This window comes from Passer montanus, unplaced genomic scaffold (assembly GCF_014805655.1).
Source record: "Passer montanus isolate IOZ18808 unplaced genomic scaffold, ASM1480565v1 scaffold58, whole genome shotgun sequence".
NCBI classification, from domain to species: Eukaryota; Metazoa; Chordata; class Aves; order Passeriformes; family Passeridae; genus Passer; species Passer montanus.
The window spans coordinates 2250570-2278556 of record NW_024370816.1 but is presented as its reverse complement, the minus strand read 5'-3'; the positions used below and the strand labels follow the sequence as shown (position 1 = coordinate 2278556).

Below are 27987 nucleotides of genomic sequence, written 5' to 3'. Positions count from 1 at the left end.
TTTGGAGTTGCTCAGAGATGTTAGTGGTAAGACCATTACCCTGTGGATTTACTGTGAACGTTCTCTGACATTGTGTTTAATTTTGAAATCAAAACTTAAATTGGTATTTCACTTTTGATCTTGAGGTAAGTTTAGTGTAATACTTGAAGGAGTACTGCCATCAGATCTGAAAGGGTATTTTTGCCTTTATAGAGACTGCAAGACAATATGTGTAATATTCTGTAGATTGTTTTCTAGAGTTTCTGCATTTTAGTAGTTTTGGTTTTGCTGTGTTAAATGCATGCACTGTAAATTTCTGTCATATCTTGACTTGCTGTTCTGTTTCTGTGATTTCCTGTGTGCTGCAGCACCAAGAGGCAGGGCTAGTCCTGGCAGTCATAAAAAAGGAGTCTTGGTTCCCCCTTCTGGGAAAACTGCCAGATATATAGTACTTCAAAAGCTGAAATATATTCTAAGAACTTTGATCAACAGTCTTAAAACATTAGGATAATTCTTCCTTCATTTTCAGCGTGTGAGAAACCAAAAAGGTCAAATGTGACTTGAAATGCATGTCAATTAAGGTGCATGTGGAATGCCTGGGTACTTGAAGAAAGTCATAAAAGTCCAACCATGAAATTTTTATAACAGTGCTTGCATTAAGAATACAGAGGCATTTTAGCATGTGTACTCCTAACAGCATTTCAGAAGTCAGTATGTGCAGCTGTATTCTCACAGCAGACTTCCCAATTTGACAGAAGATTTTTTGGATGTCTGAAGATGACATCATACTGTCCTTATGCAGGTGATGGTTTCTACAGCAGAACAGCTTTCCTACTTAATTTTCATTTAATCCTTTAATAATTTTCTAAGAATATACTTAGTTGTTGGTGGGAAATAGTGTTAAAAAGTTATGCCTTTCCCAAATGGCTTTATTTTGACAGGGTTTTAATTGTCTTTAAGTGTCCAACATAGGTTGTTGGTTTTCCAGTAGAAATTATTGCCTAGGGCACATGAGGAGGGGCTGTGTTGTGTGTGAAGTCACTTTCCTTGTGGAGGCTGGATGTGTGTAGGACACTGCTATCTGAATGGAAAGTGAGACTTGCTTAACCTGGGAGGGGAAAATCTTCCTCAGCGTATAATGACAGCTCAGAGGGCTCATGGCAGTGCAGGGTTCTGGGCACAGCCATTCCAGCTTGCACAGTTGACATGTAAAGCTGTTCTTTTTGGACAGAATACTATCTTAATTGTTACTGTGGTCCTGTGACCTCTCCTAAGATTGCCTAGAAATATTTTTGGTAAATATAGTCACAATACTTAATTTCACTATAGAATTTATTTTCATAGATGTCTTTTATTGAGAAGCAATTACTTTTCAGAGGAGCTGGAAAATGGGTCTGTTCTATGATAGTGCTTCTCCTTTTGATTTCAGTCATGTTTGATTTTATTGAAATTAAAATACTCCTTTTTTTCTGATGCCTTTTTAATGGAAGCTCAGCATGGACAAAACAGGAGAAATGCTTCTTTCAGTTATGAGAGGGGCTTTATTCTTTCTATTTTATTTACACCTGTGCGTGGATTTCACTCTACATAAGACAGTGTCTCTAAATGCTCTACAATGTGTTAAGTAACATATCTGAGATGTGAACTTCCACTTTTCCACTATCTGCCCATTCTCATGTCATCTCACATCTTACATGCCCTCCTTCCTCTCCAATCTTGCAAGTCATGTCCGTGCCATCCCCTCCCCATTTCATTTTCCTGGCTGGGTTAGGTGTGTACTTGTTTCTTTTATGTGTATTTGGTAATGATACCCCATGTGTGTCTCTACTGTCAAGGGCTTATGGGGCTTAGAATCCTTCAGTTATCCTCTCCTGGAGTTGCAGGATCTCAGGCTGTTACTTGTTCCAAAAGGATTGCCAGTTTTGAGTTTTTATGAAGCTTTCCAACAAGAATGTTTATTTTTTGCTAATAAAATTTTATTTGGCTGAAATACGTACAATATTGATAAATGTTATATTAATGTGTACAAAATGTATGTTTGTGGAATAAAATGTGAACAGAAGCAAGTAGCAGTAAGATGCTGCGGGAGAAAGGACAAGCAGATGGTGACAGAAACCACTCTTCCTGAATTTGTAGTTGCTGCTGAGTCCAGATGACAGAAAGAAGTAGTATTCTTGATTTGTTTTTTATTAGGGTATGTAGCACAATGAGAACTGTTTCAGGTTTTTTAATAGTAACTTAACCAGCAGAATTAACAAAATGGTATGTTGTGTCTTTTCTTCCTGTTGTACTCTTTGTGCTTCATCCTCCCATATCTGATTTGTGTTTTTGTAATTAGGAAGGTAATCATTATTTCTAGCATGGAACTATTTTTCTGAGATGCTGTTAAAATAAAAACAGAAATGAAAACAGAAATAAAAACATATCTTCCCTACTGAACTTTTACAAATGTCTAAACTATATTTTGAGTTAAAGAAACATCCGAAAACATCAGCCCCGAGTAAGCTATGACCATAGCAGTGTAAATGGAAACGTTTCTAGGTAAGTTTCTTAACAGGTGCTAAGTCTCAGATCCAAACTGTGCTGCAGATGTTGCCTAGGGAAGCAGCAGTGCCTCTCAGCTCCTGCAGCTCTGGGTAACCCCTGCAGCAGAATACGTGGGGTACAGTGCAGTGTTCTGAGCAAGGACCTCTCCAAGGGAAAAGTAAGCAATTACTGGTCACAAATCATCTTTAAATGACAAAGGAGTGGTAAATATCTAAGTCAGTGACTGTAAGGCTGGATGAGTTCACTTTAGGAGCTGTTTTTTAAGGAAACCTCAGCTACTCAAAATTTCAAGTATCTAAAGCTGCATATTTCAAGAAAATTTCAGATTAATTGCATTTCTGCCTTACATTGTTCCATCTTTCTTTTCCTTTAATTCCAAAATTGGAGGCCCCACGTTAGAGATTCAGACAATGAATCCTTTTATCTAGGATGTACATTCATTATTCATTGTACATTGTCAGTGGATTGCTACTTCAGGCCTGAATTACAGTTAATTAATCTTAGAAAAGCACTTGTAATTTCACACTTTATGAAGCACTATTGTCTCAGCACAGCAGTGCTGTGGTGGCAAAATACTCTAATGCTTGTTGCTGTTCAGTATTGTATCTCTTAATATTTATGTGCATTTGGGTCTTTATTTTGCTTCCTTCTCTGAAGGTTTATGTTACAGCAGTCATACTTGGGATTTGGTTTAGAAATGCTTTTTAGTATTTTTATTGTATACAGAATTTTGAACAGAACAGACATAGGTTTATAATTTAAATTTATCCTTTTCAATGCTGAAATTATGAAAAGGAAAAGTGATGGTCTAGAGCAAGTGGAATCAGATGGATTCCCAACTTGGCGTTTCACTTCAGATGATGGATTTGGTTGGTATCTGGTAATTGATCAGATACAGTTTGAACTTAGAAGCTAGGCCTTGATGTTCTCCATCAGGTGGTTCCATGTGGTTCTAAACCTTTTTGCTATGCCCATAGCTTTCTGGGAATGTGTATTTAAGAACTTGACTCAGGAAGTTAAACTCAAGTATTGCAACTCATTTGTTTAGTTTACACATCTGCATAGGAACAGTTCCCGCTCTGAAGCTTATAACAGCTAGAAAGTATTCTAAAAATACCAGTATCTCTTGACAGTACTTATAACTGACATTTCTGGAATGCTAAAAGAAAAAGGCTATAATCTATGCTCACATGAAGGTACTAGAGAAGAGATTGAGTGCAAAGTTACCAGAGATCCCTTAGTTGCATAGCAGACAGAAGTGTGATAACTATCAATATATATCTTTGTCTTTCTACTCTCCCTTTGTACACAGGTGATTGCAGGATGAAAAACTGAGAGCTAAAAAGGTTTATTTCACTCAGTGTCCTTGCTAAGTGGGAAAAAAACCTGCTAAGGGCTTTTAAAATGCTCCTTTAAATGTCTTCAGCTGTATTTGTCTAATTGTTTTAAGGAGTTTCACAGCAATTGCTAACTAAGGTAAAAAGCTTACCACTATTAGACTTTTTCATTACACTCTTTATGAAAACTGTCACATCATAAAAATATTTACTCTATTGTTTTCTGCTGATGAGGTTTTTTAATACAATCAGAATTCATTTTTGGAAATATTCATCTTGTTATAGTCCTTGAAAATAGAAATTGGGGGAAAGAATTAAAAGTTTAAATAAGAATATATAACACTGCAGTTTTTGCTGAGTGGAATTGGTGCTAACTAGAGAAGCTTACCTCCAAACTGAATTACCCTGTGATCCTGATCTCATAAGTGGAGTCAAGAATTTGAATTATTGCTAGTCTGATGAATACCCTAGGAGTCTAATCTAAATACAGCAGTTTTTATGGTTAGCCAGTTACAGTGATGATAACACTTGTCTAATTACTGCTAGTTTCCAATAACCAGTGTGTGGAGCATCATCAGTGACCTGAGCTCTGCTGGGAGGAGGATGCTGGTAGTGTCTTTATGGGAGACTTTGTTGGGTCTGATTTCAAGCAGTCAGTTTGTATTGATCCAAAAGCTTATTGTTCAAGCCTAGCCAAAAATCCAAAGTTTTCTAGACTTTTCTTGTATCTGCTGCAATTTCTTCCAGGCTGTGCAGTTGCACAGAGCTGAGCTGGATCTAAAACCAGGTTAGACACAAGTCTGCAATGACTTACAATGCAGTCACTCAGCTGCAGGGCATGTGCTGCTACAGCTAAAACCAAGCTCAGAAAACGAGTGCAGTCCCAGGGAGGGCTGGACAGAAGGCTGCAAGTCCTTTGGCAGTGTGTGTCTGGGGTGGGTGGGACCTGTGGCCTGCTGATGGCCATGGGGTGCTGTCTGTGCAGTGAAAGTTGAGTGTGTGAGGGAGTTCTGTGTGCAGCACTCATGCTGACCTTTCAGCTGGGCTTGCTGAGTCACAGGAGCTGAAGGTGGAATGAATCTGCCCACAAAGCTGTAAAGTGTTCCAGTGGTGGTGGAAGTACTGCCATCCCTCCATGGTGTTGCACTGATGGCCAGTCTGCAGCGAACCACGGGCAAAGGGCAGCCTCTCCTGCTGAGCAGACCTCAGAGTGCTGCTGGCTGCCCTGTGCAATGCTGACATGCACTTGAAAGGATGTTCTTCAAGTCTTTCATTGCCACTTCCATTTCACAGGGTAGGACGTTCTTCAGTGTTGAGTCATCTGCTGGTGAGGAACATCCTTGTGTTTAGAGTGAGCTCCTTGTGTGAGCTGGCATGGCTTGGTACACTGGCATCCTCTGGTCTGAACTGCAGCAGTTTGGCAAAAGATCGTCTATTCAGAGAGAAAATCTCTGAAAGCTCTTTGCATCTGGTGTGATTTAGAGGTTCTTCATAGGCCATGGTTTGAATGATATTTTTCACCTTTTTTTAGTTTTTTGGGTTTTTTTTACAGATCTTGGAGGAGGACGTTAATGTCTGTGCAACTGAATTTCTGGATTTCTGGGAAATGCTGTTTGTAGTCTTCTGAGGTTACATCTAGATCAAAATCTGAGAACCACAAGAATGCTAAACAGTAAATGTTAAGATTGTTTGTATTTGTGGTTGTACAGATCAGATAAGACTTATTTTTACTGCCTTGCTATATTTAATTTAGGTAATTTCTAAAATACTCAGTTTAGCTGAAACTGTGACAAATTTGCAAAGATGCTTATGAAGTGCAGCACAAGTAGAGGGAGTCATGTTTATAAAACTTAAGTCTGTCCTTTGGGGAGAGCAGCTGCTTGGTCTAGTCTATTCCATGCTGTTTAATAACAAATTAGAAGTACTGGCAGTACTATCCAGAATACACAAAATTTTGTCTTTCTTTCCTTGATTCTAGATGTTTCACAGGCCTGAGTCTAGGGTTTTGTTTTTGTGGTTTTGTTATTGCTCTATGAGATGTACTGATTTATATCCCTAGCAGAGGCATAGCTTGTAAAAAAACTTTTCTTGGAAAACCTGTTTGCTTAGGTGTGTAGGGAATTGTTCCTGGAATAGGTAAATTAGTGTGCCTCTTGGCATATTGGAACACACATGAACAAGTGTCAGCTGCCCTGTTTTGTCACACGATGAAGCTCATTTGGTTTGAATCTTGAAACTGTTTCTGGTCATTTTCCCAATCTTACAAGGAGATGATTTGTGTACAGTTTTTAGTCTGAAGTTCTGCCCTGGGCTTTGGTTAGGTTTTCCAGGGTGTTTGGAGTTGAATCTCTGTATCACTTTTAAGGAATGAACTTAGCTGACTGTTGTCTAGAACTCAGAAAAATTGAACCCTCAAGATGCTCTCTTGTACCTGTTCCCTTTTTTCCCTTGCTTCCTGGTACAGTTTCATTGGTTGTTTTTGGGAGATGCTGTATAAATTTTTCCATTTTCTGGTCTCTCAGGTTATAAGAAAAAAATATTTGATTTCATGCCTTCTCAGTATTTCCTCAGTTAATATACTACCTGTAGTATTTAGGATTTTCTAAAATGTTTCCTAGAAAAATCATTAGACACCCTATGACTGTAGCAAAGAAGTTGGAGATTATTTTTTTGTTTTGTTAAATTCAGAAATTAATCACAAATGAGAGAGGAAGGATTCTTAGAGGAAGTAGCATTTTGGTAATTTTTAAGGGAAATAGTGTATGGAGGTGCACATTACTGAAGTGAAAACCCAGAGGTGGTGAAAAAGGGAGTGAAAATAGACATTACATTAAATACAGATGTGCAGAATTTGGATAAAGACTCTAATGGTAGAAAAAAGTACTTCAAACAAAAATTGAAATTAGTGAAGAGTAATTCTCCAGGCTAACTGGAGAAGACAAAAATGAGACAGATTGCAAAATAATTTGGAGTAGTTAGGAAGTGGGGGGAAAAAAAAGAAGAGCAGAGATGTCCAACTGTAAAAGCTTATAAAAATCAAGGTGACAGATGGGGGCTTAGAGAAAAGGGCTCTAATAAACAAAGAGCATAACCCAAGTAATTCCTTTGCTAGCTGAAGGGAAGAAAATAGGAGAGAGGGAGTTGGAGATGAAGTTTTGATCCCAAGAGTAAAATAATATGCATTATTTAGAATTGAAGATGGTAGTAAGACTAAAGGGGAAAAAAGGTCTGCTCAGTACTAAGGAATCAGTTTGTGAAAAAGTTGTGGCAGAATGGGATAGGAACCTGAGATTTGAAGCATTTATAAGGCTGCTAAATTATTGCTGTGTGTTGGAACAGATATGCAGAGGTGGCAATTAAGTAATTGGGAAGCTTGTACTTAAAATGGATTTTTTTCCTATGAGGGGGCTAAAAGAATGGCCACAGCACTAAATCAGTGCATCAGAGCATTAGAAATATTTCTTCCTGTAATATTACATCTTGGCCATGAAATGCATAATTCAGGTTGCTTTATTGATGCTGTGAAATAATGATAACGATTACTCAATTTAGTGTATTTTTACCACTTAATAAAAATGTTTTATCTCTTGTGCACAGATATTTGATTTAATGGATGCCAAAGCCCGTGCTGACTGCATCAAAGAAATAGATCTTCTTAAGGTAAAAGATTTGTTTAGAAAATGTGCAACAGTCATCAAAATATGTGGTATGTTTTTCATAGACATAATTGAGGTGTCCACTGTTTCTTTGTGTAGAGTTTTTAAATACTTCACTTTGAAGAATTTTATGATCCTTATTACTTTAGAAGTTAACATTGAGAAGTAAATCTGATAGAATAATGAGTAACTTCTAGTAAAAGTTTCTGCCAAAATTTAAATATTGTGTCTTTTGTACAGTAAATCCTGACTTCAAAAATTGATTTTGCTGTTTACTTCAGAAATCGACTTCGCTGTTCCAGATAAGTTTAGCATGCTATTGGATATATACATTGAAGCAAAATTCCTCTAAAGCTGTGGTTTCAGTCACCACATAGATGCTAAAATGCCATCCTGTTCTTGCAAAGTATTTGTAAATGCTTCTTATCAGCATCTACTTCTTCTAATTTGTATCATAATGAAGTAGAATTTAGGGGTTTTATTGTTTGCCTAAATAAGAATGCTTCTTATGTTAGTCTTAAAACATGTGGTGTACAATAATATGTGAATTACTATTTTGCTTTCTTAGCAACTGAATCATCCCAATGTAATTAAATATTATGCCTCCTTCATTGAAGACAATGAACTGAACATAGTGTTGGAATTAGCAGATGCTGGAGATCTCTCTAGAATGATAAAGGTAGGAATTAACTTTTTTAAAAAAATAAGAGCTTGTAATGTTCAACTTTTTTTTCTTTGTGATCATCACTGGGTGAAATGCAGTGAAAATATCAGAATCTGTAGATAAAAGTAAGGTGTTTAGTAAGGTGTTTAGTCTGATTTTTTTCTTTTTTTTAGTGCATGCCATTATTGATTCTTATGTAAGTATTTTTACCATTTGCTCAGAATGTAAATGGAGATGGGGCCATAAATAGACTGAAGTTATATTAGCACTGGGGAGAGGAAAAAAAGCCTGTAAGGAAAAGCACTGTCACCATTTAGAACAATCCATTTTAATGGCATTCTGGATATTTTGGCACAATTGTGTTTTGTGTTCCAATATTCTATTCTCAATAATAGCAGTGAAAGCAGAGAACTGTGACCATACAGCAGAAGTGTCTTCTAGATCTTGAAGCCGAACTGCTAAAAATATATTTAATATTTCTTTGAGATCACATGAAGTGAGTTTACTGATATGTGGTTGTGCATTCTGGGTTAATTGGTTTTTTTTGGTCATATTTAAATGCCTGTTTAGCTAATCAGTAAAATTTATCCAAGACCCATTGTATGAAGTTCTGTATTCTAAAACTTCTGTGAAGTTTTAACTGCCTTTTTTAATGTTTCTTTGTCATTTGACAACTACTTCCTCTTGTTCCACTCCTTTATTCCACTGTGTCTTGGGTCTAGTATGTCCTTTTAGCATTTTTCCTTGTGTGCACACCAGCATTATTGCTGTCAACACAGCACAACACCACTGTGGGCACAAACAATGCCAGTCAATTAGTGTTCACTCAGCAGCACCAGGCGCAGAACACAGTTGGGCTGTTTTGCTTGGGACCTACATGAATAGAGAATGTTAATTTCTTCATTAGTGACTTTCATGCTGATTTTTTTTTTTTTTAGCTTTTGAAGAATATTCCTTTCTAAATTGATAATTGTGAGGTAGGACAGTCAAAATTTAGTTCTAAGCAGGTTGACAGCGTCTGTTAATATTTATAGCCAAATGTGATATTTTTCTTCATCTCATGAATTATTAATTCTGTGGGCTTACATTTCATAAAACATAAAGGGAGGTTTGTCTTTTCTTTTGAATGTTCAGTTTTGACACAACAGTTACTAATATGAGTACTCTGTGACAGATTGCCTTATGGCATGTCTGGTCTTATGACCCACTGAAGCTTTTTCTTTTTTCCCCTTGCTTTTTTTTATTATTTAATTTAAAATCCAATGTGTGGCTTTTCCAGTGCAGTTGGCCTCATTACACCTTGTTCAAGTCGGTGGGTATTTCTTACAGGCTCGATCTTGGAGGCACTTTGTGATTGTCCTCTTAACACAGGGATCATGTTTAATGTAGCAAACTTAGATTGCTGTTTGATGTTAATGACAGCCTATCAGGCTATTATTAAATATGTATGAGGTGTCACAATGTACTGTCTTCATGCTGCTGGTGGAGGAAATGATTTGGTAGATTACTTTGACAATATGAGTTTAAATGTGGGGCTCACCAGTTTTAAAAATGCATTTTAAAAATTGCCTGGAAAATGAATGATATGTAGTAGTATAGCATGTTCTAAGAAGAGTGGCTGCCTGTCACACTGTTAAGGTAAATAACTATGTTGTGTTATCAAGACAAATAAACTGCTTTGGTTTCCAGTGTTCTTGCTAGAATGTTGCTCTAAGTTGTTGGAGGATGTCGAGACACCCTCAGAACAGTGTTTGGGTACCAGGCTTGTGTGATTTGTAGAGGGGATCAAGGATGTTTCTGAAATTGTAAATGACCACAGCTTGAATGACACTAAAACCAATGTTAATGTGAGGGAAAACTACTTAATTAGCTTACTTAGGTATTTGTTATGACATTATTGGCACATCAGAGAATACTTACAAGGCTGCCTGCCTCACAGTGCACCTTAATGAATTCTTTAGTTCTTCCCTTAATGAACGACATCCTTACTGCCCCAGCTTTTATATTGTCCCTCCTGTCACCTGCAGATAATGCTCTCTTTGTCCCCATTGAGTAGGCAACTGAGGAAAATCACTTGGTGCATTCAGATGTATTCTAATAGAATTCATAGAATCTGCTGTATGTCCAAAAAAAAGTAGCTGTGCATTGGCATTTACATATCACATAATGAAAGCAGAGGTATTTCGTGTTCTCTCTGCCACTGTGTTTATGTATGTACATACAGGATTTAATCCACTTTACCTTAATTATTTTTTTAATTGTCTCTGTCACAGGGAGATGTTTCAATACAGACTCCATTCTCAAAAGCAAGAGAGTTCAAAATTGAGGATTTCTCACTGTACAGTTTCTAATGGCCTGTTAGAATTCTTGAATGTGGTGTACTGGCATATCAGTAAAACTGAGAGGGAAACATCAGTGAGGGAGAAATGTTTGTGCTTGCCTCTCAGTTGGTTTTGCACTGCAGTGCCTCGGCACTGTGTAACCCTCTGTGGGCATGGTGAAAGAAGGAAAAACTTGATTTTTCTGCCAGTAAATTAGATTCCTGGATACTATTACCTCCAAGATATTACAAGTAAATCATTATTAACTATTGTGCTAAGTCCCGGTTGCTCATGATCTGTTGTTTGTCTGTAGTCTCCACTGCAGAACATGTGATAGTGTGTGGCTGCCAAGGTTCAGGGTAGTTCATGAGAACTGGTGTTACCTCATAATACAACCTCCTTCTGCAATACAATAATATGTTGTAAGGCAACTTTGAGGCTTGGTCCCTTTTCTTGTTAGTCATGGTTCTCCTCTGCCACAAACAGTGACAAAGTGAAAATTTTCTGTGAGTTTTTTTTGTTTGTTTTCTTGTGTTCAAGCAACAGTTGATATATTGGATAAAGAAATTGCCACAAATAAAGAAGAATCTACTAATTGAATAAAGAAAATACATTGTGATAATTCAGTAAAGAGCTAGTTCGTAAAGTCTGTCCTGAAGATGTTGGAACAAGAGAACTTGAATTGTTGTGCAGCATAATTAGCATATTATTTGAGGTTAAATATAAAATTACTAGGCTTGCAAGAAGGGATGTTATCAAGGCACTAAAATCTTGGGTTTTTTTAAACTCGGCAGTAAACTTCCAAGTCTGTTTAATTTCTGCAGTTGTTTTTAGGTTTTAGGTTCTTCTAGCAGATAATCTTAGTGCACCGAAAAAAATTGCAGACTTTAAACTGAATATGTCATACAGATCTTAAGGAACTTAATCGTGTTTTGGAAACAAGCATAAAAGCTTTCATCTGAAAAGCTGAAAATATGTGTGCAGCCTTCTCAAGATAGATGGAAAATAACTTGATTTCTACAAAATGTCACCTAGGCATTTCAGCCACGCTTCAGACAGCACTTTTTGTGTGTATTTTTTCAACTTTATTTAAAGATAAACATACTGTGGAAAATAACTTGATTTCTACAAAATGTCACCTAGGCATTTCAGCCACGCCTCAGACAGCACTTTTTGTGTGTATTTTTTTCAACTTTATTTAAAGATAATCATACTGTAATTAGCTGGGTAAAAGAACAAGTATTTTAAAACATCAGTATGAAATTCTTATTGATATCTCCAGTTTCTATAGCTAGGACCAGTGAATTCTTTGTCCTTGAACTTGTTTTTTATAGCCTAGTCCAAATGCAGGAATAATCACTTCTTCCCAGGTAACTGATGCAGATCTAAATTGTTCCTTGCAGGAGCTGGAGCTCTGTTCAGACTTGCTGGAAATTTCATTGATTCTAATTTCAGTGTTTCACTAGTGGTGGATATTTTGGGCTTCACTGTATGAAAGTGCATCAGGCAATTTCTCCTCTCCACATGGTCTGGAATGCAGCCCCTGCTTCCCATGCCAAAGTATATTAGCTCAGGAGTTTGAGACTCCTTTGCAGCACTCTGAGGTTGGCTAGCTTACCTGTGTAAGGGCTGGGTGCCTCAGAGCCCATAATGGCCCATTCTCTCTGCAGTGAAGCTGGTTGTGTTGCTGGGAATGGAGAACTGTCACTTGTTTTTTTTCCGTTCTTTTTCCAACTGTTTTCTGGTGGAATGCTGTCCTGGGAATGTGCTAGAAATGTAGAGATGGTTTTGCAGAAAGTAGGATTTTCTGATAAGTATTAATGGTACATGGTAGCTGTAGTTTGTTTAATTGCAATAGCAGTCATTTTCTTTTGCTGTGATATTTGCAAGAATTTTGGGAATATGAAGTTAGGGAAACATCTGTGTAGGTGCAGTGTCCGAATTTAGCAGGCCAGGTGTTAAATTTTGCATGCCCTTTCCAGGATTTTGGGAAACCTTCAGCTATTTAACTGAGGGTCATTGTTTGGTTATCTGTCTTTTTATTATCCAAAACATTGATCTAAAACTTGAGCAGTTGTAGGAGATAGTTGGTGTTCCAACTATCAGTTGGATAGTTGGTGTTTCCAACTGTTTGGAAAGCTGATGGGAAAAATGATGTTTCCTGTGTCTTTTGAATGGCAGTGTTGCAGAAGCTGTTTTCTGCCATGCACACACATGTCCAGCAGGACTAACTGCTTGCTGCTAGGATTGCCAAATATTTAGATGTGTGAGAATGTTTTCGGTTTGTCAAAATATAGCAATTTCCTACTAAAATGTTGCATGCCAATGCATCATTATAATATCTTGCAGCCACTGAATCTGAAATATTTGAAGCCCCTTTGTGCCTTGAAACAGATGTAAAACTTGAGAGATTTTTCTTACAGTAATGGCTGTGAAAATTTACTTAAATTTCAATTCTTCTAACATATGTGCTTAACAAAAATTGCTGGAGCATAATTCCTGAAATGGAGAATTTCTGTCTGTGTAGATCTGTGTGAACCTGCTGCGTCTGTCGGTGCTGACACGACCTGAGTGACTGTCAGTGCTTGGTCCTGGAGTAGGACAGGTGACTGAAGTGGCTTTGCCACAAATAGCTTTTTCTAGATGCTTTGGAATGGCTGAAGCTTTGCTGTGTGTGGAAGGTGTTTATTCTTTCTAACAGCCAGGAAAAGGGAGTAATCAGACAAATGTGGAGAAGACAGAAGACAAGGCAGACCGAGGAGTAGGCTGGGACAAGCAGCTGAGTGATCCTTAGGCACAGAGAGAGGCTCTGCCTGGGAAAAGGAGGACAAGCACACCTGGCAGGGTTTGAGAGAAGGCAGACAGGGAATTTATGCTCCTGGGAGTAGAGACTGAGGAGTGTACGAGAATGAGAGTAGTGTATTGGGAAGTTGTGAGATGGGATTTCCAACACTGAACATGGGGACAGGGAGGTTGGAGAAGAGCTGATGTGTTGTCAGAGAATGGGACAAATGGGGCAAGGATCCTTGAGACAGACAAACTGACTGCAGGGAGGGAGCCTGGATGGGCTGTCAGGCTGGCTGGGAACAGGATGGGATGCGACTCTGCTAAGGGTGCAGCTACTCTGTATAGAAATGGTTGCAGCTGTGCTGCCTCCTTTGCTGCAATGGTTGTTTACTGGGCAGGCAATTTGGAAGACAAAGGTTTTGTGATTAGTACAATACAAGATTTTTTCAAATACTATCCTTACTTGTTGTTTTCCTAAGGGATACTGAATAAACCACTTCAACCGCTGCTTTTTGGGGACAATTCTAATTGCCTATTCTGTGTTTATGACGTTCAAGGCAAAACTCTGGGTTTTCATTTGTAGAGGTATTGAGCATTCACAGCTTCATTCTGAGTGGAAACTGCTTTGAAGATGGACTGCTTCATAAAGCTATGTATGTTGAGAAGGAGGTGCTTAAATTGGTGCCAGAATTAATTAACACTTTTGATCTCTATTCTTGGCCCACATTCTAATCTGTAAAATGGGGATATTACTACCTCATCATTTCTAAGGCCATTTGTGAAGATATTTTATTAATTTGATATTCCAACAATGCATACTAGGAAACTGTATCCCTCCCTGAAACTTATATTTAATAATAGGTTATGAATAGTGCACAATAAACAAGCCTAGAGACATTTTCAAACTGCTCATTAGCTGAGTGTCATGAATGAATGAGTAAAGGGTCTTCTAATATAAAGAAAACAGAACTGAAAATTGCATGCACACACTCTCAAGGGGGAGAAATTATGGTGGCTCTAATTCTGAGATTTTTCCTATACCTATGTTTATGTCCAAATAATTGACATAATGGTTTTGGGAAAAATATTTTTAGAGTAGTCTTTTGTGCATGTTTGTGTAATTTGTTTCTTTTCACAATACTGATTTATCTTGATCCATAATTGGAGATTTTAAAACATGGAATCTGGTTCTTTTGGCTTTCAGCAGTATCTGTGTCTCTCGTGCTTCTTTTTCTTTCCATGACTGCTAGATTTAATTTAAAGAACAAAAACCCCCTGTACCACCACCCCCACGCCAAACCTCCTCACACAAAGTATTTTTATTGAGCATATGGTTATATTTTATAATATAGAACAGTTTGGCACTTTGCTGAAGTTACATCATTGATATATGTTAAAAGCTTCAAAATATTTTTTCCCTCAGTGGTTTATTTTTTGCTTTCTGTATCACCTTTACCTTAGCTTTTTTCCTTACTCATTTTTGAAAAAAGCTTCAAAAGATAGAGTGTAGTTTGAAGAAGCCTTTAATATAATAGGATAGTGTAACACAGAGTGTGCTAATTACAGATCAAAGCAAAACTATTTTTATGTGCCTTTTCCTAAGGGAGGAACCTGGGGCTTTGAACCAGTCAGGCTAATTTTTGCCACTAACCTTTTTTGAGGCTGCTAAAATCTTCTTTTTATTTTAATTTTTTTTTTGCCTCCTGTAATTAAAAATTAGTTCATCCTATTCAGCTTTATCTATGTTAACTGTGTAGCAGGTAAAAAAGCAGGGTGGGGTGTTCTGAGAGGAAGTGGCTGCACTGTGGATGGAGCTGTGAAGTCTTAAAAGAAAAAGTGAAGGCACAGAGTCCTGGCAGGGTGGTGGAGTTGCTTCTGGTAAGGTTTTCCTCCATCCATGTGTGCCACTGGGGTGTGTGACAGGTGCTGCACTGCCACCTTTGCTGTCAGCCACGAGTAACCACAGTGAGAGCAGCAGTTTGCCTTGTGTGGGTTACATACAACTGCTGGCACAATGAGGGCTGGCTGCTCCCCCAGTTTATAATCAGTGGGATAATTGGGCTGGGTAATTGCCAGGCAGCCTTGTTAGTTTTGCTGTGAGTCAGCCATTGTGTGTGTCTGCCTCTGGAATAATATGAATAAGGGGACAGGTTTTCTGCTAAAATAATTAGACAATCAACAAAATTTTGTCTTGTGGTCAGTTGCCTTCAGAGACATCACACCTGAAGCTGTTGTGGAAGTTCTGGCTGTACACACAGGAAAATAATGGTGTCAGTCAGCTATGAAATGTTAACGTGACAGTAAACTTCATTTAACTTCCACAGGCTGCTCCAATAGGCTTTGAGATTTCATCTCCACCTTTGCCCACTGGTTCTAAAACTGTGAGCCTTTAAAGAGGAGGGAGAGTTGGAAGATTTTATTGGATAATAGTTCTGGATACTTTTATTGTTTGAAATGACCTGCAAACAATACTTGGGGACTAATATTCATTTTTCAGAGTTGCATTTGAAATATTTGCACTGTCAGTGTTTGCACTAGGTGGATAACTTGCTCAGAATAGAGATTTCAAATCTGTCTGCCTTGTTTGTAGAGTAAAGAAAAAAAAGTTTAGACGATAGCCTCTGTATTTACTGTGTCATATTTTTTATTAGGAAGTAGAGTTAATGACTCAAGCATGAGTTTCACCTCTTCGTGCTGTATCAGTTTTCCCAAGGGGATTTTTTTGGGAGAGAGATGCATGTAAGCAGCTACTGTTGAATTTAAACACGTGGCTGTGTGTTTTAAGAATTCCCACTCAGCAGTAACAGCAGATACAAGGAAAATGATGCGGTATTGGAAATTTTATATTAGTGGTTCTGCAAGTATATTGGATTTCAGTAGGTGATCTCTATTTCTGAACACTCTGTGTCCTTGCTGTTTTGCATCAGCAAAAATGTTAGGTGGAACAGAGGGACTGTAGGTGGGCTGCTCAATAAGGAAAATTGAAATGAATCCGTGCAAAGCAAGTTGGCTAAAAATACATTTATGTACAGTGACTTTGTCCAGAGCTTTCTAAGGAATATGAGTGTAAGCAGAAGTCTTGCTAAGTGTGATTATTAGCATGAAAGAATATAGGCTAAAATGGAAAATATGAAAAAATTTCCTTGCATTTTTACAAGGCTTATAATTTCTTGTAAGTGAATGTCCTTTTTTGATTTTGTCTGAAGTAAGATTCTGTTTGAGAAGATGCTTTTGTCTCAGTTCTGTGCTGTCCCTGCAGCATTCTTCTGGGTTTTTTTTCTTTGTTCTTTTTTTTTAAAGGAAAGACCACAGTTGAATTCTACTGACTTGTCCTTCTGATACTAATGGGTACTTTTATTAGTACCCTTATTTTGTGTGTTAATTTTTGTACTGTATCTTAGTCTTTTGTTGTTCTTGATGAAATGAAGTTTTATGTATACGAAGACGACTAATAAAGGAAGATTTATTTTTTTGAATTTTTTTGTGAGTTCTGAAAGGGTAAAAAATTAATGTATGGCATCTTCAGTAAATAGAGATATAAGCAACTGTTAATAAAAGTTGGAGAACAAACCAGGTAAATATTTTTATTTTCGTCACTTTATTGGCTGAATACTTGCTGCTTTTGGTATGTTCAGTTGATAGATGAAAAATAGTTTGGGTGGGTTTTTTTGGTATTTGTTCTCTTTCTGCAAGTAAGAGACAGCTGCTACTCTTGAAATGTAGGCAAATTTGATGACACTGTATATCAAACTGAATGAATGAATCAGGATGTGGTGGGAAGCTCTATTTTTGTTCTGCATAGAGAGCAAAGAAAAATGGCAGAAAACTTGCCATGGTCTAAACAGATGGGCAGCTGAATTAATCAAAGAACAGACAAAACTCCTGAGATGCTGTGTTGTTACTAGAATTATATTGCTTTTAAAACAGAAAACAAGGCTTGGGTACAGACTTCCTTTCCATATTCACGAGTCTCCAAAATACTGGGATGTTGCTGCCCATCTTCCCTGGCCTGTCTTGCTGACCCTGCATTGCCCTTGCCTGTTGTGGTTTGTTTCTGTCGTGTTCACAGAGTGAGAGCTCTTGCCTGTGCTCCCAGAATTTCCTATTATGGCTCCCTGACCTCCTCTTTCCTCTTTGTTCTTTGTGCTCGTCCATATTAAAAAAAGCTCCCAAAGAAACACAGTCAGAAGTGGTCGAGAGCTTTATTGTGTTACTCAGAACTTCTGTATAATCATTTTGCATCTCTTTCCTCTTGATGCAGGTCAGATTTCCTCCCACTAGTATCTGGTCATTGAATCACTGTGTTACAAGTTTATACAGTAAAGTATAAAAACCTTCCATGCTTTATATTTTTGTCAGTTGTAAATGAAGTCATGAGAACAAAGTGATGTGATGAAGATTCTTATGGAGTCATGAAAGAAAGGAAGGAATCTGTTTAAAGTAATGAAATCATCATTCTCATTTTACTTCTCTTCCTGATACTGTTTTTTAAAAACAGCTCTAGGCTATAGCATGTGCAGGGCTGGTCATTGAATCACTGTGTTACAAGTTTATACAGTAAAGTATAAAAACCTTCCATGCTTTATATTTTTGTCAGTTGTAAATGAAGTCATGAGAACAAAGTGATGTGATGAAGATTCTTATGAAATCATGAAAGAAAGGAAGGAATCTGTTTAAAGTAATGAAATCATCATTCTCAGTTTACTTCTTCCAGACACTGTTTTTTAAAAATAGCTCTAGGCTATAGCATGTGCAGGAAAAAATTCAGATACATGTTCTTGTGGGCTTGTTTGACAGTTCCACAGTTCTTTTCTTAAATAATGACTCTGCAAAATTGTTTAGATGATCAGTTTATCAACTCTCTGCAAGAGAAGTTCATAAACATCTTGCTTTCTTTACTCCAGTTAGCTTCTTAAACACTCATTATGTTGTCTTTTTTCTTATTTATTCCTATTTTTCCTCTGTTCAGTGAGACCTAAACCAGACTAAATCACACCTTAAATTCCTTCAATACACCAGCATCAGAACTGAATGCTAAATTTTGTCCAAGCATGATTATTGAAACGTAGGCAGTCATACCTGAATTTCTAGTTGTGGGGAAATCATATGTGTTCACTCTCTCTACTCATCTGCAGGAAATCTTAGTTTTCTTAGAAAATCCAAACATAGTCCTGTGTCTTTGCTGTAAGTATTGTGTGAGTTGTGCCTTGTAGGCCTAGGTAGGACCAGCTGCTAACTGCTGTCACTTTTACTTTCAGAGTTCGACCTTTAAAGCATCATCTTTAGAAAGTCAGTATAATTTCATGCCTTTATGTTGACTTCAGACTTTTTTTGTGAAGAAACTGAATGGCATTTGCTATTTAGGTGCAGAGCAGCTATGTTTAATTTCATTATTATGGAAACATTTGGAGAATATTTAATTTTTCCTTTAGCAATCCATTAGAGAACCAGGAGAATTCTGTTTTCCCGTGATGAAACTGCTCAGTCATTCTGTAAAAGGGATGAAAATATGAACTGATGTTACAGCCTGCCTGTCTTAAAGCTCTTTAGGCATTTGATTAGCAAATTTATGACCACCATAATGTCCAGTTGTATTAAATGACTGAATTGCAGTTTTATTCACAATGTACTGACATTGTGGTGACTCTTCAAAGTAGTTTTTTGTAATTCCATTCTTAGATGGAGATGGAAATGTCATGGGGATATGGCTTTTGAAACAAATAATTCTTTCAGGGAGCCAGCCTGCTGCCAAAGCGTGCCTGGTGTTCTGTTTACCTGACAAAGCACTGGCTTGCAGCACTGCCCAAATTTTTAATGCTCATGTACAGGCAGCTCCCTTTCGCCCAGTTTCAGCTAGTTTGAGATTGATCTTTCACCTCAGACAGGATCATGTTTTTTTAATGTCACACCTTAGAAGGTCAGTGGTCTGAGGGACATCGGGACTGTCCTTTGAGCCTAAGACAGGTGGAAGAAGGAGAACAATGAACTCTTGAAGGTGAGAGCACTTCAGAGAGAGCTGTGTGTCAGGCTGTACTCCTGCTCTGGGCAGGTAATGCCAACCAGGGTATGAGGTTAACGGGTGGTGTGGACCTCAGCATGCTGCAGGCACTAAGCACTGCATTAGTTCAGCATTGACTGTGGTGTGACTTTGCTGTGCTGCAACAGAGGATCAAAATTATTGTTGCAGCATCATATCTTCTGCATTTTGGCTTCCCTGTAGGGAGGGAGCAAACACCACAATTGTTAGAACTGCATTTTGCATTGTGGACTATTTTAATTAAGGAGAAAGGAAAGGATCCTGCTTTGAATACAGTTCATGTGTGCTATATGAATTTAATTATGCTGTTTGGCATAAAAATGGGTTTGCCTGTGCTTTCTATCAGCTTACATTTCTTGTTAGAAGGTAAGGTTCTAAACAGAAATGGAATTTTCCTTTTGACTTTTCTCAGAACTCAGTGTGTCTGCTGGACTGTTTCCTAAAAGTGTACAACTTGTTTCAATAGCTAGTTTTGCAAAGTTCATCATTTTGGTGATGTCTTTTCATCACTATTTTGCCTATTGGTAGGCAACAGCCCAAGAAAAAATTGAGAATGTGTATTTTGAGGAAAAAATAGTAATTAATTACTGAACAACATAATGTTAATTGAGTTTATTTTAAAGATAATTATATTATTTTTAAGCCCATACAAATGAAAATTCTGTCTGTTTCTTTGTTTAGTTTTAAACATTGCTAGCAAATCCAGCAGCTCTCTTTTCCATCCTCTTTAGATGGATAAATTCTCTGGGGTTAAGTAATGTCATTGATGTTTCAGGAAGAGGTTATTATTGTCGTGCAAAATGATTAATGCCTTCAGCACAGTGAACCACTTTAAGCTGGAGCCTTGTACTGTAAGAAACTGAAGCCAGTTTTGTAGTGTACATCAGCTACAGTGCTAGGGATAGCAAGTGAATAAAGTGTTAAAAGAAAACTTGTTCATAAATACTTTGAAAGTACACTGCTGTACTTCAGGCGAATCGGAATGGGAATGTGTAATTGAAAATCTTCCCATTTCAGGCATTTTGTGAATGGCGTTTCATCACCGCATTTGAGTTAAAAAAATAATAATTCAGAATGTTTAAATAAAGTACCTAGTTATAATTATGATAATTTCAGAATGCATTTTAAATCAAGGAACTGTGCTTTCATGTACACATACTTAGATGTATTGTGTATTTGTTTTTAAATGAAAAGAAACCTGGTCTCCATCTTCCTGTTGACATCAAACAATCCTCTGATATGCAAATCCTGCTATGGGGAGAACAGATACACAGGGTTTGTTTGGATTCAGTCCAAGAGTGAAAGAAAATTACATTTAAAGACGTAATTTATATGCTTTGCCTCATTTAAATGAAAATGCATTTTGAAATAATCCCTATAACGAAAAACATTTGGTGGAATGTTAAGATCCTTTGTACGACTGATGCATTTTGCTATAGGTAGTTTAAAAGCATCTCTCTCATACTCCTGTGTGTCTGTAATGTGCAGATGCAGCTGTCAACTTCTCAGTGGCATGTTTTAACATAGGATGAAAATAGGTTTTTTTGCAAATTAATAAATGTTTGTTATGTGAACTTTCTTAAAGCGTGCATGAGTGTGAAGTCTGTCTGTACCCACAATTAAAATACATCAAGTACTTTGCTTTCTGTCTAAAATTTTGCCAGTCTTAATGTTGTTTATGTATTTTCTCCTTGTGTGGAACTTCAAAACCTGACACAATATGATTTCTTTGGAAACATAGGCTAAACAAGCCACGATTTTTCAATCTTTTTCCCTTTAGCTGCAGAATTTCTGATGATGAAACTTTTACCTTTTAACGTTGCCTGAATTTCAGGTTTTCAGTAGGTATCTTTGGAGGACTGTTACTCAGTTGCTGAATACCACATTTGAAGCTGATGTGTATAGCAGAGAGTAATTGTTTTGTGTAGGCTTCAACAGGCCAGTGAGCTGTTACTAGTGATCAGGAATGGGGTTTTAGACAGGACAGAAAATATTTGAAGAGGAGTAATGTCACAGTGAAGTTTTCAGAAATCAGTTCCTTTAATTCCCTTTCATGTGCTGCAGAAGTTTTAAAAACTAATGTGACCAATTCTTCTTACATGGTCTTTGTGACTGTGTGATACTACTCTTTTTTTTTTTTTTCCTTAATTTTTTTTCCTTCATTTTAAAAAATGAGGGTATGGAAATAAATTTTGGTGTAAGGAAGTGTATATAATTTGGGATGTTCTGTGGCACATAACTTTATATCTGGCCTTTATTTGTTCTGTGGCTACTTTATATTAGATTACTCTGACCACATTAATCCAATACTGAGGAGTGCTGAATACTGTATAAATCCTTTTTTGGGGTAGGAGTTTTATTTCATTAATGTTATTTGTGGCTCTGTGTGTAGACTGACTTATGCATATGCAGTGATGATACATATATTAATATTTAAGGGAAAACTTTTTCTGTGTCAAGAAATTCTGTTAAACCTTTCTTGTAATTTTTAATTTTTTAATTAAGAATTTTCTGTTTTTTCTTTTTCTTCAGTAATTTTATGCAAATTTTAATTTTTAATATTCACTAACCATGTTTTTTTTAAGCATTTTAAGAAACAGAAGAGGTTGATTCCTGAAAGAACAGTTTGGAAGTACTTTGTTCAGCTTTGCAGTGCCTTGGAACATATGCATTCTCGTCGTGTTATGCATAGAGGTAATACAGGATCAAAGATGATTTGTCCTTACTATACCTTTGACTATGTGAGAATTAAGCTGGCTAAAATCAATTTTGACAGCTGAAACATTGTATGTTTTTGTAAGATTTTATAAGTAATAGAAAACTGAGAGAAGTTTGTGGTTGTACATTTGTTGTAGTAGACATTTGTTTGATAGCAAGTTTTTCAAAATAAGTGATAGTTCTGTGAGTGATGGATACCCTGCCATAGCTACTTCATTTTTCTAGCTCTTATCTTCTACCCTGTATTTATTCTTCTATATTTACCTGTTGTCTTGCCCAGGTGTTGCTCCTTGCCTTGCACAGATCTGTCAGTCCATTCTGTACAGCTCTTGCACCTGGTTGTCTTAAAGTATCTGCTCCTGCCCTGCTTGCTCGTGATGTGCAGGCCCTTCTCCTGGTCCCAGGTGTGAGCATTTCCTCCAGTTCTCTGCTCAATTCCAATCTCTGTGTCCCAACAGCCCTTGTAGTTGCCAGCTATCCCAGTCAGGTACTAAATTTCCTTGGCCCATTTTAAACCTTGGTGCTGCTGTCTCCTCTGGATGTGGTCTTCGTTTTACCTCATAACTCTTGGGTCAAAGAAAATAGATCATAGTATAGCTGCTTCTTAGGTCTGCTATTTTTTTCCCTTTCTGAAATCCCTCTGGTTATGGGATTGTGAGTGGTGTGTGGGCTGTCACCTTTTAGGTTCAGGTGACATTGCCTGCCTTGGGTTGGTGGCTCCCTGGGTTAGAATGCAGCTCACCGCCTGGAAGGAATAGTGCCTCGATGTCTGCTGAGCTCTGTCGTTTGCAGCTGGAAATTTTGCACCCTTAGCAGATGAGCTTAGATACCCTTGCCCCTTGCCTTTCTCTTGTGATTCTCCTTTTTTTTCTGCCTTTGTGCATTTGTACAGGTGCCTGCAAGTGCGAATGATACAAAGACAAGGACATAAAATACAGATTCTTTCCATAGGGTGCAAGTATCTTCCTTTAATATTTTTATAATTAATTAGTTAATTTCTGTATATTTTAGCTCAAAACAAAAGGATTTAAATTCCTTAAACTGAAATACTAAGTTCAGAGCTTCTGGCAAACCTGTGGCAAATCTAGTGATTCCATGGTTACATGCCAAAAGCAATGGCAATTAAAGCTATTTTTAAAATGAGCAATATCCGTGTTGGCTTATTGCACAAAGGGTTATCCAAACTCCTGAAAACTGGGTCAGATAGCAGAAGAACATAATTGCTTCTGTCTTCCTCTAAAGCTTGTAAGGTTTTGTAACTTTTTTGCTGGAAACCTGAGAATGCTGGTGTTTGAAGGGTTATTAACCATTCCTTTTACTGTGCCCGTATCTTATGCAAACTGTAATCCCCTCTTATCAAAGTGAACTGATTTCTGTAAGTTTTAGGCTAGGGTGGATTGCTTTTCAGCAGAGTAAGGGCTAAACTCCCTTGCCAAACAAATAACAGGTCAGTTTATTTAGGAGACTAACGAGGTAGGTATCTTGTTAGAAATCATAGAATAAGAGTCTCTGCTGTTGTCTCTAAGGGATTGGATTAAAACTTAAACTGGATATTACTTGTGAAAAATAAATGTCTGGGGTATACATCATTATTTTTCTTTGTTTCTACTTGATTAGCCCAATTCCATTGACGAGTTCAAATAACCATTCTCCTGAGTAAACTTGCTTCATTTTTTAATGCCTGCTCTTACAGAGAATCAGTTATCTATTTCAAATAAATGACGTTATGCCACTGTGGGTAATTTGATCAGCAAAAGTTATGAAAAATGCTGTACAGCCCTTGAAAACGTATTTAGGCTGTTACTTAAGACATAACAAAAGAGGTTCTCTCTCTAGTTCTAATCTAGGTCTCTCTATGTAGCTTATATAAAGTAGTAATGAACTCACCTGTATATGCTTCTTGACTTTGGGGGTGTGGTTTTTTTGTTTGTTTGCTTGTTTAAAAAAAAAATGCAGTGGTTGTGCCATTAAAATAGTGGACTTGCAAATCTACATTCTGGACCCATTCTTTCTGAGCACTGTTGAATTTTACAATATTACCTGTAAATAAAATCCTCTTTGGGTCTATTATTAATAGAAGAGTAGCTTTTCTTGCAACCTCACTGTGACTTCTAAATTTTTAAATGTATTTTTCTTTCAGATATAAAGCCAGCAAATGTGTTCATCACAGCTACAGGAGTAGTAAAGCTGGGAGACCTTGGACTTGGTCGATTTTTCAGCTCCAAAACCACAGCTGCACATTCTTTAGGTAAGCTTTCTCTGAGGTACAGGTGTTGGACAGGTAGATTTTTTTACATGGTGGAAATACTGTGCCCGCTCAGAAGGAAGAAAAGGGTTAGTACCAGGTAAGCTGGTCTTAAGTAATCACAAAAATAGTAAAGATGTTCTTAATAAAAAAAATGGTCAGCACCATGGACAAATACAGAACCACTGTAGCACTGAGGTATTTCTTTCAGCATATTTTGGGTATTTTTCCTCCTTTGTTTGCATAATTTAGCGTACACTTTCTACCTCTGAACAAGTCTTTAAGACAATAATGTTACCTAGAAATGCTAGGAAAAAATAAGGTGATAATATGGATGCATTTTTTAAAAATTGACTTGAACTTTATTCAGTGTTGGGAGGAATCTCATTCTGTGTGCCTGCATGAGTAGCATTAATGACCTCTTGGTTACCTGGTTTCAAAGGGCTCTCAGAGGAGCTTCCATTTTCTAAGGTGATGTTTCTCAATGTAAGCTTAGGTATTCAAGAGTAGATCAGAATTAACGACAACACTTCCCAGATAAGTTATAAAAACAAAAATAGAAAACAGCTTTCTGAAATGGTGAGTTTATTCTTTGCTAGCACACAAAACTAGCAGTGTATTATTGCTATCCAAACAAAATTTTTGTGTAATTTGCATCTTTTGAGTAGCATGTGAATACTAGGATGATTCAGAGGCCTTTAAAAAAGAAAAGTTAAATATTTGGCATATATTTCAAGTTTAAAAGTAGGTAACAGATGAATGACAGAATCTAAGAGGATCTCTGTGGAAGAGAAAAACCTTGTAGTTGTGTTCGAGGGTCCCAGGGTGAGGGAAGAGATGAGGCTCTTGACTCCATGTTTCAAAAGGCTGATTTATTATATTACGATATTATATTATATTAAATGCTATACTAAAACTATACTAAAAAGAATAGAGAGAAAGGATCCATCAGAAAGATAGAAAAGAAAGGAATGGAATGATAATAAAATCTTGTGACTGCTCACAGTCTCAACACAGGTGGCTGTCATTGGTCATCAAGTAAAATCAATTTCACATGCTGGGTAAACAATTCTCCAAATCACATTCCAAAGCAGCAAAACATGGAGAAACTGAAGCTTCCCAGCTTCTCAGGAGAAAAGATCCTGGCAAAAAGGATTTTTCATAGTTTATGTCTGTGACACCTTGCAAATAGAGTAACATCTGCTTTAAAGAGAAATGTAGGAAATAGTGCTTATACTACTGTCAAGTTGGGGTTTTTAGATACAAAACCACTCTTTTCTCTCACTGCATTGTCTGTGTTTGGTGGTTGCTGAACTCAAGCCCGTTCATTGATTGCATGTTTGTACCACATTTGAGGTAGGAGTGATACATGTGTTAATGGCCAAAAATACAATATTTTGGAAGGGAAACTTCTGACACTCCTTACTTCCCTGTCCTCCAAAAAGCCTTTGGTCATTCCTTTGTGCCTTGCAGTTTTTACCATGTTTGGTGCAGACTGGTGAAGTCAAACCCCTGGGTCCCTGCGGAGGTGTTGATAGGAAGCCCAGACACAGAGTGCCATTAGCAGGGGGCTGAGAGGGAGTGCAGAGCCCAGGCTGGAAATGTGCTGGGGTTCCACGTGAGGGGCACTCAGATGTGGCACTGAGGATCTGCTGCTGTCACAGGGTGTCACCCAAAGTGCTGCTGTTCCTGCTGCCCTTGGGAGGCAGTGGCCATCTCTGGCAGCCTGTGGAGAGCTGGGTTGGGTTCTTGCAGGTGGGCTCTGCTCCTGCCTGCAGATGGAAGGAGAGTGTGAAGAGGGAGATGGAAATCCTAATCTGAGGAGTAGGAGCCCATGAATAAGGCAGAGGTCAGCAGTGAGAGTGGGAGAGAAGACTTGTGTTCTGAGGCACAAGCCAGGAAGTTAAAGTGGAGCAGACTGCTTCAACCCTGGATTATTTTGGCTCCTGGCAGGGGAATTGTTGTGAGGGCTGAGCTGGAAATTAAAAAAAGCTGAAGACTGTGCCAGATTTAAAAACAGTGTAATACCCCTGAGCCCTTTAAAGCTCATCTTTTACAGATCCAAGAATAATCCAGAGTGGGGAAGGAGGGGAGGATGGCAGCTTTGTTTCTTCTGTTGGTGGCTTTGTCTTGGTCGAGGAGTTGTTATTTTTTATTTTCTTTTTTTTCCCATCTCTTCCCATTTCCCTCTTAATTATGGCCTAATGTCAGATTTCAGCCTAGAAAAAAGGATTGTGTCAGCTGTTAACTTAGGCTACAGAGGAGACTGACTTTCTGATTTGTCATCACTAGCAGAGACCACTTCTTAAATTGATTTCTTCTGCAGTTTCTAATGCTGGTTTTGTTGAAATTTCTTTCAAAGTTGTATCTTTTTATGATTCTATAAACCTTTGGTGCACGTAACCTAGTAAATTACAAACATATGTGTAGCAATTTATACTTGTTTACAGGCTTTATAAAAATTTCAGTAGCAAACTAGATTCAGGCTTTCAGAGATAAAGAAATGTAGTAAAATTTTAATTAGCTACAGCTTCTAACTGCTAATTATGAATAATACTGATTTAATTAGAATCTTTACTGATGGTCCATTTGAAACAAATGAAAAAACTGCAGTGGACAGGGTTTTTCATGTTCTTAACTCTTTCCATACAGCTTTATCAAGAATTTACTATTGTCATGCCGATATCTTTTGGAAATGGAAAACATTTTTTACAAAAGGGCAGAGGAAATGGAGGCATTTGGTATTGTTGATTTGACACAAACTTGACAAAATGTCTTGTTTTCAGAAGACTTTCTGTTAGAAAGGGGAATATGATCCAACAAAGACTTCCTACTCCTTTCCCTACAATTCTGTTAGGGTTTTTTTGCTGCTGTTGCTTTAGTGGCTGAATGCCAGGCCTTATGCTTTTTGGTGAAATGGCAGTTCTAAGGCCAGCTCATGGATCTGTGTGGTTTTTTCTTTGTTAGCCATTCAGTGGATGTAAAGAGAAGTATTTTCATATTTTGGTTACAAAAAGAATCACTTGGTCTCTCTGCTGTGGCTGTGCTGTAAGGCTGCAGTGTGCTGTCCAGGCAGGCACTGCCACCAGTGTGGGGATCCCTTCTTGCAGGGCAAAGAAGCAGATCTGCAATCTTCTTAAAATGCTCAAATGCAGAAAATCATCTACATGGAATTCTGGTCTTCTGTGTTTTGACAACTTCTGTCATTTCTGTGGTACTGCTGTCCTCAGCACAGACTATGTTATGTGAGGAGTTTGACTATAAACTCACACAGGTTGTGGAGAATAAAATACCTTGTGAAAATGTGTGCAGATACTCTCCTCTCCTCTCACATATGGGTCTGTAATGCAGCAGAGGGTGTGCTGAGGTGGTGGTTTGCAGCACCATTCTGTGAATAGAATAAACTCCACTTAGATACTCAGCCATACTCAGAACCTGCACGCTCAGTGTACAGTAACGCTGGCAGGGAGATCTGCAGCTGAGTCACTGCAGGCATCAAGGAAGCTGTGTTAAAATAGCTCTTGTATTTTATGTACAGAAACATGAGATCTCTTACAGTAGTTTGAAAGCTGAAGATAAATGATTGTGTTGTTTTAAAAAAAATAACACAAGATATTTATAGATTGAATTATGTAGAAGGACTATTTGCACATTGTGGGCTAGGTTGCAGAGTTACTTCGGACAAGTGCAGTATTT

At 37.6% G+C, this 27987-nt stretch overlaps 1 protein-coding gene across 4 annotated transcripts in view; it reads left to right on the top strand.

Annotated features, from left to right (window-relative positions):
- NEK7 (NIMA related kinase 7) overlaps positions 1-27987 on the top strand; it is a 68027-nt gene that overhangs the window by 17973 nt on the left and 22067 nt on the right. For all 4 annotated transcript variants that reach the window (XR_005629478.1, XM_039726246.1, XM_039726247.1 and 1 more), the window contains exons 4-7: positions 7461-7523; positions 8088-8198; positions 21914-22022; positions 24187-24294. Coding sequence is in view for 3 of the 4 variants with exons in the window: in XM_039726246.1 (XP_039582180.1) it covers positions 7461-7523; positions 8088-8198; positions 21914-22022; positions 24187-24294 (391 nt within the window). In the remaining variant the exon portion in view is untranslated. The remainder of the gene's footprint in view (positions 1-7460; positions 7524-8087; positions 8199-21913; positions 22023-24186; positions 24295-27987) is intronic.